Here is a 23,651-nt window from a genome sequence, read left to right on the forward strand (position 1 = left end):
TCATTTGCTATGATTATGAGGTGGGGCTTTAACCTAAAGAGCGTAGGCGGGTAAAGGTTGGCAAATTGCAGTAATGAGGCCATGGATGAAGAAAAAAATATAATATAAATATTATTTGCTTTCACTTTGAATGTATATGTAAGTTCATTCTTTTTAAGTTTTAATTTTTTTTTTTGTCAGAGTCATCACCGCATGCCCGAGACTAGATGACTATGTCTTTATGAGGAACAAAGTGTTAGTAAGTTATGGACTTCTATAAAAAAGATATTGGTTTATTCGGCACTTTTTGTTTCATTTGCTTAGATTTATTCGGTTCATTTTCCGCTTAAACCGGTTATAATTTGGTTATTTAATTAAACCGAGCACAAAGATTTGTGGAACCAGTCACCAAACAGAACTGAATTCACAATATGGATACGATTAGAAATCGATCAGATAACCGAATTTACCATTTGGTTTGGTTTTTTCAAGTTCGATTTTCGCATTTTCTGGTTTTTTGCACAACTCTGCGTTTAACTCGCGACCTCAGCTCGATAATTAATATATAACACAATATATTATTTTTACTTATTACCACAATTTTATATACAATAATAACGTACCATAACGAACCAAGCCCCTAACGACCCCCGTTGCAACCCTAAATATCTATGTTCTTATATGAATTTTATTCAAAACCAAGTTTACCCGCTGCTAAGTGGATTTTATACCAGGACTTTTTAGTCATCTAATCTCTTGCCATTTTAAATAAAACTCATATTGACGTGCCACAAAACAAATTCCTGGTGTATCCCTGCTGAAACATGCGACAGTCTTAAAAAGGTATCAATTTAACTCAAGGCCAAAACATGTTATAACCAGGATAGTTGATTGAAATGGGTTGTTTTTTTAAAGTACCATAATAGACCGTTATATTTTCTTATAATTATAAGCATTAGTTGATATATTTATCTTAGAAACAACCTATCATAGTTTACTTTTTTTTCAACTTTCACTTCTTTAGTATAGTGGAACTGGCTGCAATTGCTGACCTTTTGATGGTTAAAATAAGTTAAATAATCAATAGTGAAAAAAGTTTTCGGAATAACATGAATATTAGGGAATGCATTATTTGAATATTAATTAAATTATTTCATATTTATAAATATTTAGATTTCTGCTGTTGTTTTCATTAGAATTTATTTATAATATTTGTTAGCAATTAAAACTTAGTTAAGTGTATTTTGTTGTTATTGGTTAAAATTATTATTAATAGTATTTTGATTATTTACAACTTATGATATTTCTATTATTGTTTTCATAGTAATCAGTAGTATTAGTATTATTAGTATAACTATTTTAAATATTATTATTATTATTGTTATTTGATTAAGTATGTCACGCTTATGACACACTAACACTATTAAATCAAAAACTTTAATTTAAATAAAACTATAAAATATATTATTAAATAAATAAATAAGGAAACCAACAGATTACTCTATAGTATATCACAATATGATTGACATAAACGAATAACGTCTTGCAAATTGTCTTGTGTTGACCTTGAACACTTCTCACTCTCTTTGTCTCATTTGTCTTGTTTTTACTAAACCTCCACTAAGGTCTCTTGTATTGACCTATAGCGAACTACGATACAGTCATGAACCGTACCGGTGTCATCGAATTTCTATAGCATCTCCATCCGAAACCAAATCGTACCGACTAAATACGTGTTGTATCCCCGCCGCAACGCGCGGACACACCAACTAGTTTATTTTTATACATGTTGCAAGTACTTACATAAGTTGATTGAAGACAAAGCAAATAATTAATGGAGTTTAGGATATCAACAAACTCAATAAATTATCGTGATGTTATTTTGAGTTTTGTTTATTTGGATTGTGTTCTGTTTTGGACTTTGTGATGTATATGTATTATTTGAATTTAAATAATTAGATATTGCCACGTTAATATTAATAGTGTCTTGCGAGCTACTGTGCAATTATTTACGTCCCGACATTTCCGTCGTAGGTTGAGGTGTGACAATATAAAACATGAAACATATGAAATGAAAATATAAAAGCTAGAAACATATGAAAATATGAATGATTTAGTCCATTTCAATTAACCGAGGGTACAAAAAACAACCGGTAACTGATTTCCAGTTAACTCGGGTTTTCATTAATTTCATTGATTTTCGATTCAGTTATGCTTTTATTAAAAGAAAACAATATTTGAAAAACCACCCCAATACGTGAATATACCATTTTGAAACGAAAATCAACCATCCGTCAACAAGATCATCCGAAAAACCTCTTTTAAGTCAGGTTTTAAATTTTAAACATGAAGATCGCAAAATTCGGTTATTTCTCATATGTGGTAAAAAACAGACAGACAAGACAACCTTTAGGCCATGAGTGGGTGGAGGGTAAAGTGGTAATTCAAGACACCACCTTGATCTCCGCAGCATCTTGATTGTTGTCCGTCAGTCACTCACACACAGAAAGAAGCAACTTTTGGTTTGGGCCGAGATGTCCGCCTACAGAGGTGAAGACGAGTACGATTACCTCTTCAAATTGGTTCTAATCGGTGACTCCGGCGTCGGCAAGTCCAACCTCCTCTCCAGATTCACCCGCAACGAGTTCAGTTTAGAAACCAAATCAACCATCGGCGTCGAATTCGCTACCCGGAGTCTTAATCTCGACGGCAAGGTCATCAAGGCTCAGATTTGGGACACGGCTGGCCAAGAAAGGTCATACCCATTTCTTTTTAACTCATTTTAACCATACCCGTTTGTCATTTGGGAAGTGGGTCGTGCTGGTTATGTGGTTTTCAAGTCTTAGAGTTTCATTTTTATTTGTTATTTTAAGCTGTGCCAAGGCGCTCCTGAGCTTAAACGAGTTCGACCCTAAAAATAAGCTTGTTTATTAACCGTGCCCGAGTCTGAGTTTCACTTATCGAGCTTGGGCCGGCTCGTGAGCCTAAGAAGCCTTTTGTTTATATAGTTTCACTTATCGAGCTTGGGCCGGCTCGACCTTTAGAATTAGAGAGCTTGAAGCGGCGGCTCGTTTACACCCCACTTGCTAGTTGTCTGATTCGGTCTCGTTTCGTGATCTGTCTTTTAAAGTGGTTTTTCTGTAGGTATTTACATATATGCATAGAGAAATATTGAAAAAGTATTTGTGATCATAATACAAAAAAGCTGATTTTTTTATTAGGGTATGCTTAGGGAAATTAAAGTGAGTTAAGTGCACTTGCTTAAGGGTGCAAACGAGCCAAGCTGCTCGTGAGCTACTTGAGAACGGCTTGCTAAAAGCACCTATCGAGCCAAGCTTAGACGATCTCAAGCCTAAAAATAAGCTTGTTTATTAAACGCGCCTGAGTCTGAGCTTCACTTGTCGAGCTCGAGCCGGTTTTCAAGCCTAAATGAGCCTTTTATTTATATAACTAGTAATTTTACCCGCGTGTTACGGTGGTTTGATCCACTTGTCGCAAAGGTAATCAATAAAAAGCTAGACCATTGTAAAAATGAGTGTAAATATGAAAGCGTATATAAAAAAAGTAAAGATATACCATATTTGACCCGACTTATTTTTGAACATGTCAAAACGTAAACCGGCTCATGTCTGGATAAAAAGTTTTGCCAAAACCACTAAAAAAGAATAGTGAAGTCTCCTCATAAAATGAAGTTGATTATTATTAATATATAGGATATTAGCAAAACTGAAGGGCTTAAAGTGGGAATAATTGAACTTACTCTATAATGAAATTGGAAACAATGGAACTTTGAGGACTGAAGGGAAATTCTACAAAAATGATCTGTTAGGTGTATTTGACTAGATCAGTAACAAAAAAGAATGTGTTTCTTGATGTGGCCCATTAATTAAAAATACTATGAAGGATTAGTGCTTTCTCCTCACAAGAGAAAGTTGATAATTAATATATAGGTAATGTCTGTTTAATATGTTAATTATTAAATAAGTAACTAATTTGTATTTTATTATATATAAAATTCATAATTATAATATATAAAAAATAAGTAAAATAATGAATAAATAATAAAACAAGTCAAGCTTGAAAACCTACTCGCGATCCAAACTTGAGCATTAGAATTAGAGCTTTAAACAAGTGGCTCGGCTCGGCCCGTTTGCACCCACCTGCTAGTCGTGTGGCTCGGTCTCCGTGTCAGGATCTGTCTTTTAAAGTTGTTTTTGTGTAGGTATATTAATATATTTATGGAGAAAAATTGAAAAAGTATGTGTGATGATCATACAATCATACTAAAAAAGCTGATTTTTTGTTAGGGTATGCACTATCATAACAAATGTTTTAAAGGGGTGCATATATAGTAATTTGGGGGTATGCTCTAAATTGATCTTTTAGTATCACATGATATTTTTTGACTTTAAAGTTGATTTGTAGGTCAAAATAAATGATATAAAGAGTTAACTGTATATGTAACAAGTACATTTAGTTACAAAAAGATAATCATTTTACATTTGAAAGTTGGAACTTGCTTGCTTGACATTAAAATCATAATGTGGATCTTTCTTAGCATCAAAGTTAGCATCATCTTATATTGTGTTAAATGGGGACCAAGGAAAAAGTTTTTAAAAAATGTCTTTTAAAAGAAGAACCACTTCTACAAATAAAGAATTTACTTTAAAATAAGTGCATGCATAACCATCATATGTTAGGAACATCAAAACATGTTAATGTGATATGGTACTGTTGAGTGATGTGCTTAAGGTTATGTTTAGTTGGGTAATTTTGTATTTATCTTAATAATATGTTTAAATGCACACTAAACCCACCCTTTGTATTATTTTTGATAATATAATTAGTCTCTAGCTTAAGTACATTAAAATTCATATAATACTATCATTTGAATTTCAAGTACAAAATGGTTGATGCTAAGATGAAATAGCAGATTCTATTAGTGACAGTCTTAAAGTACAATTAACATAATATAAGTTACAATAGGACCTATTATATATCATCGTTTCATAAACAAAAAGGACTTAAAAGCTAAAAAGTTAAACAGATTAAAAAAAATAAGTAAATTTGACACTGACATCTCAAAAAATGGGTTTAGAGGCTTATCAAGATCAACAATCTGTCAATGTCATCTAGAAAAAACAATATATGAAGCAACCTATTTATGAATGGCTCAAAAGTTTTTCCTTAAGCCTTTGAGAAATATATTCAGTAGTGCTTTTGATCACCTTGTGTTGTGTTTCTTTATTCGAAACATGTTCCATGGACGTCTCCTGCTCGTGTAAATCCCCGAGAAATGGATGTTAAGTATAGATGCAAACAGAGGTCATTGTGGTCGTAGTACCCTTATAATCAATGTTATTGATCTAAGAATAACCTCGCTAGCAATTGATTCTTCGATCAGAAAAACTCCTACCTAGTGAATCAAAATATAACCTGTTGTCATCTTTTGTTGTGAACTGTTAAATTTTGTTAATATTACTTTGTGCTGAGTGCTAACTTGTGTTATAATTTGTTGATGCCTTGAACAAGATTTACTTGTAGACTTGAGTAAATCAACCCTAGTGGCACGAGGATTTTGATCTTTATGTATGTAACTTGTGTTGAAATGCATAAGCATATCAAGCTATTCTAGACTTTCCAAAACTATCAACTAGCATAGCAGAAATCAGTAAATGATCAAACTATATCTTAAGATTATCAAGAAATTTGAGTGCAATAATATGAATGTACAATCAGCTAGGTTCTAATATGGTTACCGTTGTTTCAAATTAAACACTGGTGTCGTTGTCACCACAATGTATATAAATAGAGGGTGTTGGTTGAGACCCGTTTATGGATAAACGGGTCAACGTGGGTTATACTCTTTTTTTCTAACGAGCTAAGTGAGTACACTTTTAAAATTTGACCTGCCCATTTTGATCCAAAAAACTTAAAACCTATATTTTTAATCCATACCCTGTTTGACCAATTAGACAACATGCCCAACCTGCAAATTTTGATCCAAAAATGTCTTTTTTTGACCCGTACCCGGTTTGACCCATATCCTCTTTAATCAAATAGAAAATATGCCCATCCTGCCCATTCTGCCCATTCTGCCATCTCTAAACATTATAACATCAAATTTTCTTCGATATTTTGTTTACTACTATAATTGTCAGTTTTTGTATGTTTGTTGCTTTGATTTCCCTTAGTCACATTTTATCTGGATTACTATCTTGTACACTACACGTTAAGAAAAAAAAAGTTTTTGTTTCTTTCTCATAATAGTTTACATACATGATACATATATTTATATTACAGGTATCGTGCGATCACAAGTGCTTATTACCGAGGAGCGGTTGGTGCTCTACTAGTGTATGATGTAACCCGTCATGCTACTTTTGGAAGCATAGAGCGGTGGTTAAAGGAGCTAAGAGACCACACCGACCCCAACATCGTTGTCATGCTAATCGGCAACAAATCTGACCTCCGTCACCTGCTCGCAGTGTCAACCGAAGACGGGAAAGCATTAGCCGAAGCCGAGTCCCTCTATTTCATGGAGACTTCCGCATTGGAAGCAACTAATGTTGAAAATGCTTTTAGTGAAGTGATTACACAGATATACCGAATCGTTAGCAAGAAGGCGGTTGAAGCGGGAGACGAGGGTGCTTCTGCTTCGGTTCCTTCAAAGGGTGCAACGATCGATGTCTCGGGTGAAGCGTCGGGCGCTAAACGGTTCGGGTGTTGCTCGAATTAGGGTTTGGTTTGTGTTAGTTTGTATGTTTTGGATTGTGTTCATGAGAATGCATTAGGGAGTGTTTTCATGGAGTTGTTGAGGATGTCAAGGGGTGTGTTATAGTTATGATTTATGAACTGGTGTTATTGAACTTGGGTACTTATTTTTATTTTCTATTTATGCGAAATTGTAGTATCAAGTTGTGTGACAACTAATCTAGAAGGAAATGGTGACATTCCCATTTTGGTGGGATAGTAAAATAGTTAATGTGTTAAATAGGAGGTCAGGAGTTTAACCTTCATCGTGTATAAATATATAGTCGTTAAAAAAGAAAAGAAAATATTTAGTCATTAAAAAAAATAGGAAATGGTTTATAATGATGTCACTCTGGATAGTCGGAAATGTAAAACAAATAATGTTCTTGTGTAAGCACTACAAGCCACGAGACTGGCCATTTACACAATTACACGGCATTTTGGGTTTAAAATATAAGAAAAAGAAATGATAAGATTGGATAGAGGAAAAAAGGAAAAGAAATATATAATTAAAAGGCATTTTTGAGTTAAAATAAAAGAAAATAAAATAAAGTGTTAATTACATTTCTGAGTTAGATCGGAAGGAAAAGATAAGAAAAAAAATTGTAACTTAACCATTATGTTACAAACGGGAAAGGACTTTACTTGCTCGTTTAACACTTGTTCATTTAATTGTATGGTTTTTACGTATTATATCAAACTGTCTGAACTCACCAACTATTCATATAGCTGATATTATTTTATGCATATGCTACAGGTACAAACATTAGAGGATGATACTTGGAGAAGACTTTAGACTTATATTTCCTTGTATTCTTTATTGCAAACTTGTGTACTTAACTTGTAAATTAATTAATAATAATATTGTCACTTAATAGTGTCACATGTGTTTTGAACAATCTGTACGTCACACTCAGGCGTTTCCGCATAAGCCGGGGCGTTACAAAAGTGAATATGGATTTGAGATGAAAAACACCACTTGCTCCATGGTGGGCGCCAAATTGTTTAGGTCAAATATTACCGAGGCAATAAATGAATAAATTCGTTAAGTGAGGTAGTGTGTTCTTCAAATATATGGTAAACGATTGCGGTAAAAGTAAAGGGTTGACACAGCGATGTAGCGAGGAAAAAACATAGATCTCGGTGAGGATCCTCAGAAAAAAAAAACCTTGGGAGGGGGAAATTATCCCCTGCCACAATTTATTAATGGTGAAAAAGAGATTACAGCTTGATGCTAGACTGCCGCTATCTAGTCAAAAACTATTAAATTAGTGTCCTAATCACCTAAGCAAGCTAGGGTAAGTAGGGTGTCGAACCACGAGGAGTATGTGGTTAGTGTGCAGTGAAACTGATTACTAACATTATAAAGTAATTCGTCTAACGGTGCTGATCACACTAGCAATTGATTTAGTTTTATAATAACAAGCAAGTAATCAAAGATTTAATCAATTAAACAAGCAAATCACAACCGGGAATTCAAGTAAGCAAACTAACAGTAATCTCATGCAACTTAACAGAGTAACTATCTTGTGTTAACTACAAACTGACTAACCGGTTAAACCTCAGGCATCCAAGATCGCTAACACACGGAACTGGTTATCAAACGGTCCCTGCCAGTGTGACTCAACTAAGGGCAAACGTATGCTTCCTCGCAAATAACTAGTCAATACAATCCTACGAGCAATTATTATAGCAACCGACAAACTAATCGTTTTGATCGACAAAAACCTAAACCAACTGAATGCACGGACAAACTAAACATCAATACTCATAGATTAACATCAAGTTAATTACAATTAGTTGTTCTAGTACATGAGAAATAACTAAAAGATTACAAACTATACATCCCTGGTATGACTTGAAGGGTCTAGCCGTGTCTCGGCATCTCTCGGTCTTCGATTATGATGGATTGAATCATGTACAGGGCATTGAGATGATTGGAATCAATGGTTCTCCTACTTGCTGCTCTAAAAACTGACTGGAAACTGAATTCTCACCATTAGGGTCGTCAAAACATGTTTTAAACAAAAACCCTAACTTTCCCGTCGGTGGGAACCATCGCGTAGCGCGATGGTCCTCCTCCCTGGACCATCACGCTACGCTATGGGCCAAGATAACTTCATACTTGGATTCCTCTCGTTAAGAAACCCAAAATTCATATATTATGGGTCTCGTAACTCATTTTCTAGCCAAGGATATGCTCGTTTTACTTCCTGGTCGCTTTTTGTGAACCCATCTTGTTCAGTTTTAGCATCAACTTTAGGTTTCTCATCCAAACTCTTCCCGAATCCTTTTAACACTTCCTAAGACTTCAATTTATGTTCCGGTCTTCCTGAGATATCATTCCATGCTCTACAAGTCTCCAATTTAGCATCTTAAACGATCAATGACCTGAAATACAAAAGCACGTATGAAGTACCAAAGTTCTAACAATATACTAAGCAAAACTACATAATTAACACACTAATATATATACAAAATACCCGAACATCACATCCCCACACTTATCTTTTACTTGCCCTCAAGCAAAACTTTAAAGCAAACATCAACCTCCATCATAGGTATATCAATTATCACCATTAATCCTAGCAAGGTTTAAGGTCATACCCAGTTTCCCAAACTGACACTTTCTAGATTGAAAACCCACAAATATAGTTAATGCTACAATAAAACTATAGAACCGCCCAGACAAGTGTACTTTGTTTCCAGTTAACATATACATGTTCATACCCCTCACACTATCAACACTCCACTCGGTTTATTATCTGGACTAGCAAAAGATGTGTCAGTATATGTCTCTGCCCTCAAATACCAAATATGAATTACAACTTAATATGCTTGCAAGTCAGTTTTATCTCCACCCATTACCCACTGGTTGCATAAAGACTCGGACTAAGGGTTTTGCTGAGGCTTAGGTTTGGGTGCGGATTAAGCATATTTAGTGACTCAAGTGGATGAAACCCAATTATACAACCCAATATACAGACTCTTGAATACAAACGAACTATTTACACAATCGACTGCTATTTACAACTGAATACAATAAACTAATAACTTCTTTTAGGCTTTTTTTTATTTTTTTACTAACATCAAACACTGATAAATACAACTTTGATATTCACAGATTTACAACTCATCTGACTAAATACAACTCGATAACGAACTGGATTTCATCACACGGGTGAAAATATAAAAATAAAGGCCAAGGCTGAATCGGCGTGTAATGTGGGTTTAGTGAATAAAAAGGTAAAAGGTCCAAATGGGCTCCTAAAGGATAATGCCAGTTAAGGAATTTTATTTAGTAGGGAATTATATATGGAACAGGTTTTCTAAAGTCCTAATCTCCATACAGGTGGTGGTATTAAGATCTCGATAAGCATATAACAAGCAAGTTCTAATTCTGTAAAACATACTGGTTTCCCTCAAATAATGACAAGACATGTTTATATCTATTATATAATATGTGTATTAAGTATAGGGGCTAATCTCACAATATGTTTGGAAATAAGGGTTGCCGATATGAAACATGTATACCCGTCCCCTTGACTCGTTATCCCTGCCTAAACAATTCCATTTTCAACTTCTCATTTTAAAAACATTTGTCGAGAAAACTATCGAGAAGCTGAAAACCAACCATGACCAAAAACCTCTAACTTGGCATTAATAGCAGTAACTAACAGTTAATAACTTAGCTTTCTGAATACTCTTCGAGGTACTATCGGGCTAAAATTTTCAATTTTCCCCCATCCACACACTTGAGGTTGACATTGTCCTCAATGTTAAAATTTAAAACAATTAACGAACATTTGAGGGACATGGTTGAAATTGAATGTTTAACAATTTAAAACTCGGGAACTAATGTGATGGGCCTAGTAAGAATTATACAATTACACTTCTAACATTTAAACTAAAAATAACAAAATAAATTATGAAACGGAGATCACCTGATATGAATGATAAAGCAATGCTAACGTGGCTCATAAACACTCGTCTTCCTCAAAGACTATAACTGAATCTTCAAAATCTCGAAACGTGTAGAAGCGAGCTTCTCACCGTGTCTAAGACATAGGTCTTTAAAGAAATTTGCAAAAATGAAATTTTAATTTATTTTATAAAACAATTACCGAGTCGAGTTATTTAGTTTCATAATAAATTTTTTTAACAAGTTAAACTGTTAAAAGACCTAACTCACTTTTATAGGAATCACGGTTGCATTTTGCGTATGCAACAAGCCCTTTAAACCCCCCGGTAGCTCAGGTGGACGAGTGAGGTCTCGTGAGGGTTTATAGTGAACCACACCCACAAAGTTCCAACACAAAAAAAATATGCACGTACCTGGATTAACCGTAGCAAAGCATGAACGCACTCCGGGTAGCTCGAATGGCTAAAACCTCGTTTTCTGGCATCTTCACCGAACACTTCAAACCCTATTTTTTTTCATGTGGCATCCCCACACTTAATTTCTACTATGATGGCACGCTTGAAATAAACGATTAGTAATATATAAAGATAAAAACAAAAGCTTAGAATAAAAATAAATTACAAAATACAAAGCCGGGTTGCCTCCCGGTTAGCACTGAATTAGATGCCTGCAGCTCGACAATACCTTAATTCCTCATGATGGTCGAAGTGAACACTTACCCACTGAGTTTCCAATATACGCTCGGTAGCTTACATGCCAAGTCCATAATCGCTTTACAGTGATTGGCATGCTACTTGAATGATTGTTGCGAGGTCGTCTCTTGATTATTTGTCTAATATCATGCAGGCTTACTTTCATGCCATTCATTACCAAGCCTTCATCCCCATACTTGTTATTTGGTAAGTATTAGAGAAGACACATGACACACCTGGGCTACCTTAGGCTCTTCATACTCTAAAGGAGTTGTGTCATCTGCTTTAATCACACTTTCACTTTCTTGCTCTGGAAGATCAACAACCTCATTCTCTTCATCACTATCAAACACAGTACCACTAGCCAACTGCCCTTGGTCTCGTTTGATTTTTATTATATCCTCAGTGTTCTGCTTGAGCAAGGCCTCAAGTCTTTTATCTCTTAGCTCATATTTCTTTTCTTCTTCCATCATCCATCTGTTATGTTCCACTAACACGTTCATGATAGTATCGAGCTTAGAGTTCAATATATGTTGCTGCTCTTCATCAACCGATTGAGGATATTCATACTCACCTTCATCATGAGAATATTCATAATCATCCTCATCCCAATCTGATTTAGTGTGCATAATCTCTTCATTAATTTGATTGGTCCGTTTAGCCACAAGAGATTTCCTTTGTTGTCCCGCTTTATTGTTATTCTCAACCATCATATTTATCATTTTGTCAAGTTTGGATTCCACCGTGTCTTGGTAACTTGAGAAATAGGGCATCTCCTGTTCACAGTTGTCATAATACGGCTCTTGATCATATTGGTAATCCATGTCTGGTTGACAATATTCATCATGATTCTGTATTGTGTACTGTTCATAGTGTGAATAATATGACAAACTCTCTTCATCTTCATAGCATGTCATCATATATCTCCGCCCATGCTGATGCTCTTGCCAATTTTGTGAAATTGCTGAACAATCTCGATAATGATACGGGCCTTCACAATAACAAAAATCAACATCATTGCTCATGGTGACAATAGCGTGCTCGGGTTTCGGGATTTTCCGTTAAAAATAACCTGCAAAAAGAACTAAAATACCCGAGGTAAAATGGAACAAAAATAAACAAAACAAAAAAAGAAAAATCTTTTTGTATTATTATTATTATTATTATTATTATTATTATTATTATTATTATTATTATTATTATTATTATTATTATTTAATTGTTTTAGAAAGCTCAAACAAACCATTTAATACTAAGTGCACTAGCTCCCCTGCAACAACACCATTTTGATGATACACTGCCGCTGTCTAGTAAAAAACTATTAAATCGGTGTCCTAATCACCTAAGCAAGCTAGGGTAAGTAGGGTGTCGAACCACGAGGAGTTTGTGGTCAGTGTGCAGTGAAACTGATTCCTAACATTATAAAGTATTTCGTCTAACAATGCTGATCACACTAGCAATTGATTTGGTTTTATAATAAACAAGCAAGTAATCAAAGATTTAATCAATTAAACAAGCAAATCACACCCGGGAGTTCAAGTAAGCAAACTAACAGTAATCTCATGCAACTTAACAAATTAACTATCTTGTGTCAACTACAGATTGACTAACCGATTAAACCTTAGGCATCCACGATCGCTAACACACGGCACTGGTTATCAAACGGTCTGTGCCAGTGTAACTCAACTAAGGGCAAACGTATGCTTCCTCTCAAATAACTAGTCAATACAATCCTACGAGCAATTATTATAGCAACCAACAAACTAATCGTTCTGATCGACGAAAACCTAAACAGACTGAATGCAAGAACATACTAAACATCAACACTCATAGATTAACATCAAGTTAATTACAATTAGTTGTTCTAGTACATGAGAAATAAACTGAAATATTACAAACTATACATCCCGAGTATGACTTGAAGGGTCTAGCCGCGTCTCGGCATCTCTCGGTCTTCGATTATGATGGATTGAATCATGTATAGGGCATTGAGATGATTGGAATCAATGGTTCTCCTCCTTGTTGCTCTAAAACTGTCTGGAAACTGAATTCTCCCCATTAGGGTCGTCAAAACATGTTTTAAACAAAAACCCTAACTTTCCCGTCGGTGGGAACCATCGTGTAGCGATGGTTCTCCTCCCTGGACCATCGCGCTACGCGATGGGCCAAGATAACTTCATGTTTGGATTCCTCTCGTCGAGAAACCTAAAATTCATCCCGTAACTCATTTTCTAGCCCAGGATATGCTCGTTATGCTCGTTTTACTTCCTGGTCGCTTTTTGTGAACCCATCTTGTTCAGTTTTAGCATCGGCTATAGGTTTCTTATCCAAACTCTTCCCGAATCCTTTTAACACTTCCTAAGACTTCAATTTATGCTTCGGTCTTCCTAAGATATCATCCCATGCTCGTACAAGTCTCCAATTTAGCATCTTAAACGATCAATGACCTGAAATACAAAAGCACGTATGAAGTACCAAAGTTCTAACAATATACTAAACAAAACTACATAATTAACACACTAATATATATACAAAATACCCGAACATCACAGCTCGAGAACTAATTGCAATGGCGGCTAAGTTATAGAGAGTGTGAGTAAAAGTGTGTGAGTAGAAGTTGTGTTTCTAAGCCATGCATCAGCCTCATTATATAGTGGAGGAAACCAACTAGTATCCCGAAAATCTAGCCTATTACTAGGTCTTCAACTTGGGAAACACTCATATAGTCATTATAGATCATTATTTACGTGCCTTTATCCATCCAACTAGCATGTCTTTAGTAAAACTAAATCTTATAACGGTCACCTTCATAAAAGTAATTAATATCTAATGAAATAAATGTAACTACTTCTGTGGATCCCGTCTAATTAATAGGAGTTTAGCCTGGTCATCACTCATAGGTGTTATAGACCCATTCCGCACGTTTTTCTTATGTTATTAACAAGTCTTTTTAGTAAATCAAGTCACCAATGGTCACCTACAAGAAAAAGTCAAAGCCATGATCAAAATAAACCGTTAGTGCTCATGATCCTGGAAAAAGTCGAAATCAGGACAAGGATCCCTAGTGGAATCCCGAAAAGGATCCCGAGTCATAAAATTGACCCATAAAACCGACATAAATTCGATCGTTATCGGTTAGGTAATTCGTTACTGACACTAAACCCAAAACATAATTAGTTAAAACCAAAATTGGTAGTGACACTCGTATAATTTATGATATAAAAATTAACATATTTGAAGCGAAGTTTATTGGGTCGGTATCGGTTGCATTCGTTAAAGCAAAGGAACTAAACGGTTGGTAAAACATGGGTGTCACGGTGACGAGTCAACGCGAATTTGGTCGATATCGATTACGCTCGAACTAACATATTATGATACCGGATCTAAACCAGCGGTAAATCAAATGCATGACACCGCAACTAAACCAAACAAATAATAATAATAATAATAATAATAATAATAATAATAATAATAATAATAATAATAATAATAATAATAATAATCAACGTCCAACCACACATTTGATCAAATATCGGTTGGTTTCGTTACGACACGCGATCTTAACCTAGAATCCTTATATTAAAAAAAAACTTTTTCTTTTGATGTGGCCAACCAAGGGCCACCACGTAATTCATTTAGAAGTTTGCGGCATTAAAGCTCGCGTTTTATCTATACAGATTATATTTGGGTGTAAGGCCCCGTTCCCGGGAACCCTACTTTCACGCTGGTTGGATTTACTCATTTACATAATTTGGAAAATCAGAGTTAATTAAAACATTTTGCGGAAATAAGTCAACCATTTATACATTACATAATACTTTTTCTTAAACAAAAATAACATAAGTCTTAAACATTAAACATAAATGACATGTGAATCTTCTTCATAGCGATGCCAGTCTTCCTCTTATTGCCACGTGTCCTCATCAAGCAACTTGTCTCATTCTACTTGCCTGCGTGCATACTAAAAGTCAGCTACGCTGAGTGAGTTCTAGTTAATTAACATACATTACATTCACTTAGTTACTAATACGCGTCCGAAGATACGTATTAATACTTAACTGTTCATCTATTATTCAAACATACATAGCTACATTCATGCTTCTTACTAACTACATACCTTGGATATTATAAGGGTCCGGTCCCCACATACCTTGGATATTATAAGAGTCCAGTCCCTACGTACCTCGGAATTGATAAGGATCCAGCATCCTACATACCTTGGATATTATAAGGGTCCTGATGTGTTGTAAAACACACTTATGTTCCGCATCTTTTATCTATCTTTTTATATTATATTTAATGTAATTTAACTTATTTTATCTAGGTTTTACATAATTTTAATTATCTTGTAGGCTATGGGTTAAAGAATGAAGAAACCGGACTTTTCAAGGAGCTTACGGGTCTTTTACGCATACGATTTCAAGACAAAGCTCAAATCCCGGCCCATTTACAAGTTGGACAAGCCCAAAGCCTTAGTATTATAATATATATAAAAAAAATAAACCCTGGGGGGGGCAAGCAGGTTGCGATCGGACTGGGCAGCAGGGAAAAAGAGAGAAAAAAAGTTTTGTGAAGCTAGGGTTTGATCTTGTGGTGGCTAGGGAAGAAGGAAGAAGCAAGAACCAAGGCTCGGGATCGTTTACCATCAGTTTTCACAGCCAAGTGCAGCCCCGAATCACTCCATATCCTTTCATTTATTTCATTGTTCATCAACTTTAATTCTCTTGTTTAATTGCTAAGTAGTTTTACAATTACTTTGGAGATTCACTTGTTTATGATTATTTTTGATCATTGGATGCTTGAATTGATGTTTGAGATGAGTTATATGATGTTTTTAATAAGTGTTCATGGCTGTCCAAAAATGATTGTAGGCTAAACTTGTTGGTTCTACCTAGGAATGATGATTGTTGTTAGAGTTTGATGAGTTTATTGGATTGTTTGATTGATAGACTTGAATTGTTATTGTAAAGTTTGATTTAGACATGAAATAGGTTGTGTTTAATGCCTGGAAATTATATCAATTTATTGCTTAAACCCCTTGTGTTGGTTAATTAGTTTTGTATTGATTGATCGGTGCTTGTTTGATTCTAGACTTTGTGTTTAGGGTTTGTTTGCGGTAGGTACAACCATAGGGTTTGGTTGCATGATTTATTGGTTAAAGTATAGCGGTTAGACACCTTCTTAGAGACCGAGAGGTGATAAGAAGTTAGGGTTGTCTCATTGCCTTTGCATGCTAGAATAAGAATTGTGCGAGAGCGAGTTCGTTTCTTGTCCGGTTTAGGTGTTTAGAGCGACTAGTTGATCTATTTTGGTTTAAGTTAGATTGTTCCTCTATCCTTGGTTGTGTAATATTAATTACCATTAGGGTCGAGTGTTGGTGAGACCGAGAGGTGAGTCAACATTAGAACACGTTAACATTCGTTTTCCGGTTTTGTTGTTTTAGCCGATTAAGAGTAGTTAAGGTTTGTTGAGTGAGACCGAGAGGTAATCCAGTGAGCCTGAGCAATCCTTAGTCGTGTCATCTTTAGGAACCGGTGTCTTGATATCATCCAATCCATTTGCTTGTTAGACCTACAATTTGATTCAAACCTAGGTAGACGTTTTTCTCCATCCAAAGTCAACACAGTTAGTTTCCCGTTAAGTTTTCTATTTTTGGTAACTTTTGTCAGTTAGTCCAGTCAGTCTAGTTAAATTATTAAAAATCAAAAATCAATTAATTATTATTCTTGGGTAGGTCTTGTCTAGGGTTAGTGATTAGCGTTTATATGTGTCCACGTGTTCGATACTCGGACTTCCTAGGTCTAAACTATTTGCGACCGGTACACTTGCCGGTTGTGTGTGGTAAGGATTTTCGTTTTAAATTAAAGCTTAGTTGTGAGGGTCATTCATTGTTATAGACATATCCGACGCACAACAAGTTTCTGGCGCCGTTGCCGGGGACACGGTTTTAGGCGTTTTGAGAGCGACTCGAGTTTGGATTTACCTTGTGTGCCAGTTGTAATTATTTTTTGTTTTGCTTTGCTTATTTTTTAGAATAGTTTAGCTACTTTTATTGATTTTTATAGTTGTGTGAGATATACTTGTAACATTCGTTACTTTTCAAACCCAAAAACCAGACCCATTTTAAAATTTTCGGATATTATTATAAAGATACACACACACACACTTATCAAGTTTCGTTTAATGTTCGTTCGTTTCTTTTATTTTTTTTTCAATTAACAAAATTTCGGGTTTAAATGTTTAACCAACTCGCAAAATTTACGGGATTAATTCAAAATTTACTCAAGTATTTAAATTTTAGCTCATTTATAAAATATTCCAAACCTCAAGGTTCATTATGTAAATACAATTTAAATGATTTAAAGATACCTAAAACTTGGAGGACCTAAAGTGAAACTTTATTTAATTTAATAATAATAATGTAATTATCCCATCCCACCCCACCATCCCCGTAATTCCGACCACTAATTCCGGCCGTCGGAATCGGCACCAGAAATTGGTTAAACCCAATTTTAAATCTCGTTTGACCCATTAAATTATCCTAACGTAATTTGGCATTGATATTAAACATATCATTACTAATTAATTTCGTTATAAACGACCATAACCGCTCTTTTAATCCCGTTAAACTCGCCGGATTTTCGGCCAAACGAATTAACTCGAGTTAACGAATTTACGTAGCAATTGATAAATAGGACCCAAGCATTCTACTAAACTTGCTCACACCTTCAAATCATCTTAAGACACGCTATATATCACGATTTAACTCGTCAAAGTATGTTTCCGGCTACCCCGTCGTTCACCGTCAAACCTTAACATACCGGGTAATTGTTTTATATGTTTCTGGTCGTTTTTCATTGTTTAACGAACCCCCTAACTCAGATTAAACGAGCATTGGTCGGATTAGGAGTATTGAATCTAAGGTTTACATGATGAAGATGATAAAGATAGTTTTAATATAAATATTCCTGTTTCTGTTATCAATTGAAAATGTAAGTTGGTTCAACTGGTTATGTCTGTTTAGTGTAAACGGAAGGACCCGGGTCAGGCCGTTTTGGTTATTTATTTTTTTAACCTTTTACTTGTATATAAATGTTTATAAATCATTAAAAATTAAATAAAATTATTTTAAGATTAAATAAATTTATTATAAATTAACTTTATCGTTTTCACCTAAAAACCAATCTTTTTAAAACCGTCAAGTTTCGTTAAAACTCATAAAATATTTATATAATTATTTATTGTTTGTTAAACCTTATAATTCGTAACACTTTCTATTTTTTTCAAAATAAAATATATATCGTTAGCACCACATTTTTTTTAAACGCTATAACATTCAAACGTAGCCTTGAAATTAAGTAATATTTATAAATCGTTAACCCGCTAATATTAATTCGTTTGTTAACTTTAAAATTCGTTAACTAATAATCCATTAGATTATAATTCGTGGTTTTATTCCAACAACTTAGTTAATTTTGCGAGATAAAATCCGTGCCTTGTAAATACGATAAGTATTCTAATAGCATTAGTTTTAATATTTAAATAATATAAATCATTAAAATGCCGGTAAAGATTAAAGAATGATATTAAAATAATTTATGTCTTAAAATCGTAAAAGTTATAATAAAATAATAACATATCCCCACCAAATAATTAACTTTATTAATCCCGTTAGTTAGTCTTGAAATTTTCGTATTTACTTTTATAGTTCATGCGGATCATTCGTTTCGGTTCCTTTGACGTATTTCGGTTTTATCTTTAATTCCGCTCCAATCTCAAAGATGAGTTTTCATAACCCCATTTTACTTTTATACGTTTTGGGGTGTAGCACGTCCAAACTTGGTTTTCTTGTGTCAAACTAAAATTCACATGCGTGTCTTGTATGTATTTGTTTGTATCATATTGCTTGTAAACTATGTGATTATGTGCTAGCTGTTTACCATTTTTGTTGGTGGATACTCATACTCATAGTAGGAGGGTCCGACAGGATGTACCTGCGCCGTCCATTTGTTAATGGTGGTATCATTATCATATTCTATACTCCAAGTAGCTAGGCGAACGGGGGTTCCTTAGTAGATTTGACTTATGTCAAGCGAACAGGAATATCATGTATTTACTTTTCTTTTGCTATATGATTGAGACTATACATCTAGACTTGTGAATTTTACACTTTTCGTATTATATATATGCAAAACTATATGAATTCTCACCAACATTATTGTTGACAAATTATATTATTTTAAACGTGCTGCAGGTTGAAGTCTAAGGATTGAAGACTAGATTAGTTGGACCATTAGGGTATTAGAAATACAACATAATGAAATTCAATGTTTATCGTATTGTTATTTGACTGTGTATTTGTGATGTATTGAAATGAAATAAATATAATTATTGTCGCTTTAATAGCGTTATGAGCTTATGAGTGATCTGTACGTCACACCCGGGCGTATTCCGCTTTAGCCGGGGTGTTACAATACTTGATCTCGTGGACCACCTGACACTGAAGCATTTCCCGAGCCAGAGAGAGAGTTTCATGAGAGACGTCGCACCGTTTCACCATCATCCACTTCTTCATCCGTTGGTAGTCGATCTTCTTCTCCTAGTTTTTCTGACTTTGACGATAGGGATAGGATTATGGTCGAACCGAGTAGGACAGTTGCAGACCGGGCCCGTCCGGCCAATGCTGGCGCGAGATCCAGCATCTCACCACCCGCTATTGGAGTTAGTACAAACTGGCAGATTCCGTCGAACATTCTGAATACCATTTCTCATTTTGCTCAGTTTCACGGGTTACTTTACGAGAACCCGCATTCTCATCTCACTCGCATCATGCATATCTGCGACACTTTCCATCTTGCCGGCGTATCCGAAAACGCCGTTAAACTCCGCATCTTTCCATTTTCACTCGCTGATCAGGCGAGTCTGTGGCTCGAGTCCCTCCCACAGGGCTCTATAGCTACTTGGGTTACCATGCAGACCCAATTTCTTGAGAAATACGATCCTCCGGCTAAGGCTGCTCGTTTGCGTAACCAGTTTCATTCTTTTCAGATGGAAGACACCGAGAGTTTCTACGAGGCATGGGAGCATTTTAAAAATCCGTTAGCGTTGTGCTCGAACCATGGCTTACAAGATTGGGCGGTTGTCGAGAAGTTTTATAATGGAGTGATGTACGTGACGCAGAACATGCTTGACACGGCGGTGGGAGGAAATATGTTGATGACAAAGGACCCGGATGAGTGTATCGCTCTGTTTAATGGGTTAGCTATGAGTGGATACCAGCGACCACCCGCCAGAGGTGGTAAGACCGTCGATTCCATATCACGCGGCATGCATTCGATGAACACGAACACCGTACTTACGGCACAGGTCGTGGCGTTGGCGAAGATTGTGAAGGACTTGCACACGAAGAGCAATTTGTGCGAGATATGCAGAGGAGGGCTGATACCATTCAGTGCCCAGTCAGTTCTCAGGAGGAGGCGGTAGACTATGTAGGCAATCCAAACCGAAATCAAAATTCTTTCAATTGTTATAATTCGGGATGGAGGGGCAATCAGAATTCCAACTGGAGAAGCGGGAATCAGCCCCGTTTTCGGCAGCGTCAGAGTCTATTCCAGGATGCAGGTGAAGGAGCGAGAAGTGGAGAGAAGAAGCCCACTTTAGAGGAGACGATGGCACAACAGACGCGGATGTTGTCACAGCTTATTACACGAGAGGATTCCCATCATAAAGAGAACCAGGAGAAGTTTCGTGAGCACGAGTCATTCATGAGGAATCAGGGAGCGTCGATTCAGAGTCTTAAGTGGCAGATGGGAGAGATAGCTAGTCGTTTGAACGAGAGGCCGCAGGGTACACTACCGAGTAATACCGAGCAAAACCCAAAAGGATTCGCAAAAGCTGTGACGACGAGGAGCAGTGCAGAGGCACGAGATGAGCCCGTGATTTAGGAGAGGTCTAGAGGAGGGGTAGTTGAGGAGCCTGCAGTTGTTGATAAAGAGGAGTAGGTGGATGAGGAGTTTCAGATGGAGTCTCCGTCGGTCCAGGTGTATCAGAGGTGCTACCCAGGAAGTACAGTACAGGCCGAGAAACAGCAGTTACCGAGAGAACCACTGAGAGTCTACAAACCTAGAGTACCATACCCCGGGAGACTCCATAGGGATAGAGATGAGGAGCAGAACTCCAAATTTCTTGATCTTCTGAAGCAGCTTCACCTTAATATTCCATTCCTTGAGGCACTGACTCAGATGCCAAAACATGCGAAGTTCCTCAAGGATATTCTCTCGAATAAGGAGAAGTTAGCCGAGGTCGCTTCCATCCCTTTGAGTGCTAGTTGTTTTGCTATCTTACAGAGGAAGCTACCAGAGAAGATGTCCGATCCAGGGAGTTTCACGATTCCCTGCATCTTGAGTGATGATACGGTGATTCATGCGCTGGCTGATCTTGGTGCCAGTATTAATCTTATGCCGTATTTCGTGTACAACAAGTTGGGTTTAGGCGAACCGAGGCCTGCCAGGATGTGTATCCAGCTTGCTGATTGTTCTGTGAAATACCCTCGAGGGGTGGTCGAGAACATGCTTATTCGTGTCGACAAGTTCATCTTCCCGGTGGACTTTGTCATTCTGGACATGAACGATGATGATAGTTTACCGCTTATCTTAGGCCGACCATTCCTTGCCACTGCACAAGAGTTGATTGACGTCTGCAAGGGTAAGTTGATCTTGATTGGGGATGATAACGTCACCTTTGACGTTCGACAGTCACTTAAACACCCCAAGTCTGCTGATGACTCCTTGTACTTCATCGATACCATCATGGAACATGTTGGGGAGTTTTTCAGTGAGATCTGTGGAGGATCTGCCTCCGACACTCAGATTCTCGATAGGGACATTCCGGAGGTTGAGATGGTTGCCATAACCAATCAGTTAACAGATGATGACACCGAGTCACATACCCCTGAGTCTGAAGTGTCTGCTGGGATCGTACGAGACGATCCGATGGACCGACCTTCCGTCGAGAGTCCCCCTCCTTCCTTAGAGCTTAAGGATTTGCCCGCCCATTTGGAGTACGTGTTTTTGGACGAGGAGAGGAAGTTGCCGGTTATTATTGCGTCTGCGTTGACAGAGGTCGAGAGAGAGAAGTTGTTGAGGGTGCTGAGAGAGCACAAGGAGGCCATTGCATGGAAGATACCAACATTAAGGGTATCAACCCTTCGTTCTGCATTCATAAAATCCTCATGGAGGATAATTTTAGGACTGTCGTTCAGCCACAGCGGTAGCTTAATCCGAAGATGCGGGAGGTTGTGAAGAAGGAGATTATCAAACTCCTTGATGCGGGGATCATTTTCCCCATTTCTGATAGTTCATGGGTTAGTCTAGTCCAAGTGGTTCCTAAAAAGGGTGGCATGACTGGCGTCACCAATGAGAGGAACTAGCTCATTCCCACTAGGACTGTGACCGGTTGGAGAGTCTGCATTGATTACCGCAGACTGAATGATGCCACAAGGAAAGACCACTTTCCTTTACTTTTCATTGATCAAATGATAGAGCGTTTGGCAGGTCAGCAGTATTACTGCTTCTTGGATGGTTTCTCCGGGTACTTTCAGATTCCGATTTCTCCCGATGACCAGGAGAAAACCATGTTTACCTGCCCATATGGAACGTTTGCCTATAGACGTATGTCGTTCGGACTGTGTAATGCTCCAGCCACATTTCATAGGTGCATGGTGGCTATCTTTCATGACTTGATCGAGGACTCCATGGAGGTGTTCATGGACGATTTTTCTGTGTTTGGGAGCTCTTTTGATCATTGTCTCTCCAACCTTGAGAGGATGATGGCCCAATGCGTTTACACCAACCTAGTCCTTAACTAGAAGAAGTGTCACTTCATGGTACGCGAGGGCATCATTTTGGGGCATCGTATTTCGAGTGCGGGGATAGAGGTCGACTGAGCGAATGTTGAGACCATTTCTAATCTTCCCTCAACCACTTCTGTGAGATCCATCCGGAGTTTCTTGGGTCACGTTGGGTTCTACCGTCAGTTCATTAAAGATTTTTCTAAAATCGCGAGACCCATGACCAAACTCCTAGAGAAGGATGCCCCGTTTGTGTTTTCTGAGCAGTGTATCAAGGCGTTTGATCTTTTAAAAGACAAACTCGTTAACGCCCCGATCATGATTGCTCTCGACTGGTCGCTTCCTTTTGAGTTGATGTGTGATGCGAGCGACTTCGTAGTCGGAGCGGTTCTTGGACAGCGGAAGGATAAACACTTCCATCCGATTTACTATGCTAGTCGGACCTTGAATGGTGCAC

The 23,651-nt window shown here is 36.8% G+C and overlaps 1 protein-coding gene across 1 annotated transcript; it reads left to right on the top strand.

Moving 5' to 3' along the window:
• The first annotated feature begins 2,511 nt into the window (after positions 1-2,511).
• LOC143616906 (ras-related protein YPT3-like) lies at positions 2,512-6,847 on the top strand. Its single transcript, XM_077089603.1, has 2 exons — positions 2,512-2,734; positions 6,283-6,847. Exons 1-2 carry the CDS (start codon positions 2,514-2,516, stop codon positions 6,716-6,718), a joined length of 657 nt encoding a protein of 218 aa, XP_076945718.1. The 5' UTR covers positions 2,512-2,513; the 3' UTR covers positions 6,719-6,847.
• The last annotated feature ends 16,804 nt before the right edge of the window (positions 6,848-23,651 follow it).

Source organism: Bidens hawaiensis, unplaced genomic scaffold (genome assembly GCF_021521415.1).
Source record: "Bidens hawaiensis isolate Kalapana, Puna unplaced genomic scaffold, B.hawaiensis_p1.1 tig00002307_1, whole genome shotgun sequence".
Classification (NCBI taxonomy): Eukaryota; Viridiplantae; Streptophyta; class Magnoliopsida; order Asterales; family Asteraceae; genus Bidens; species Bidens hawaiensis.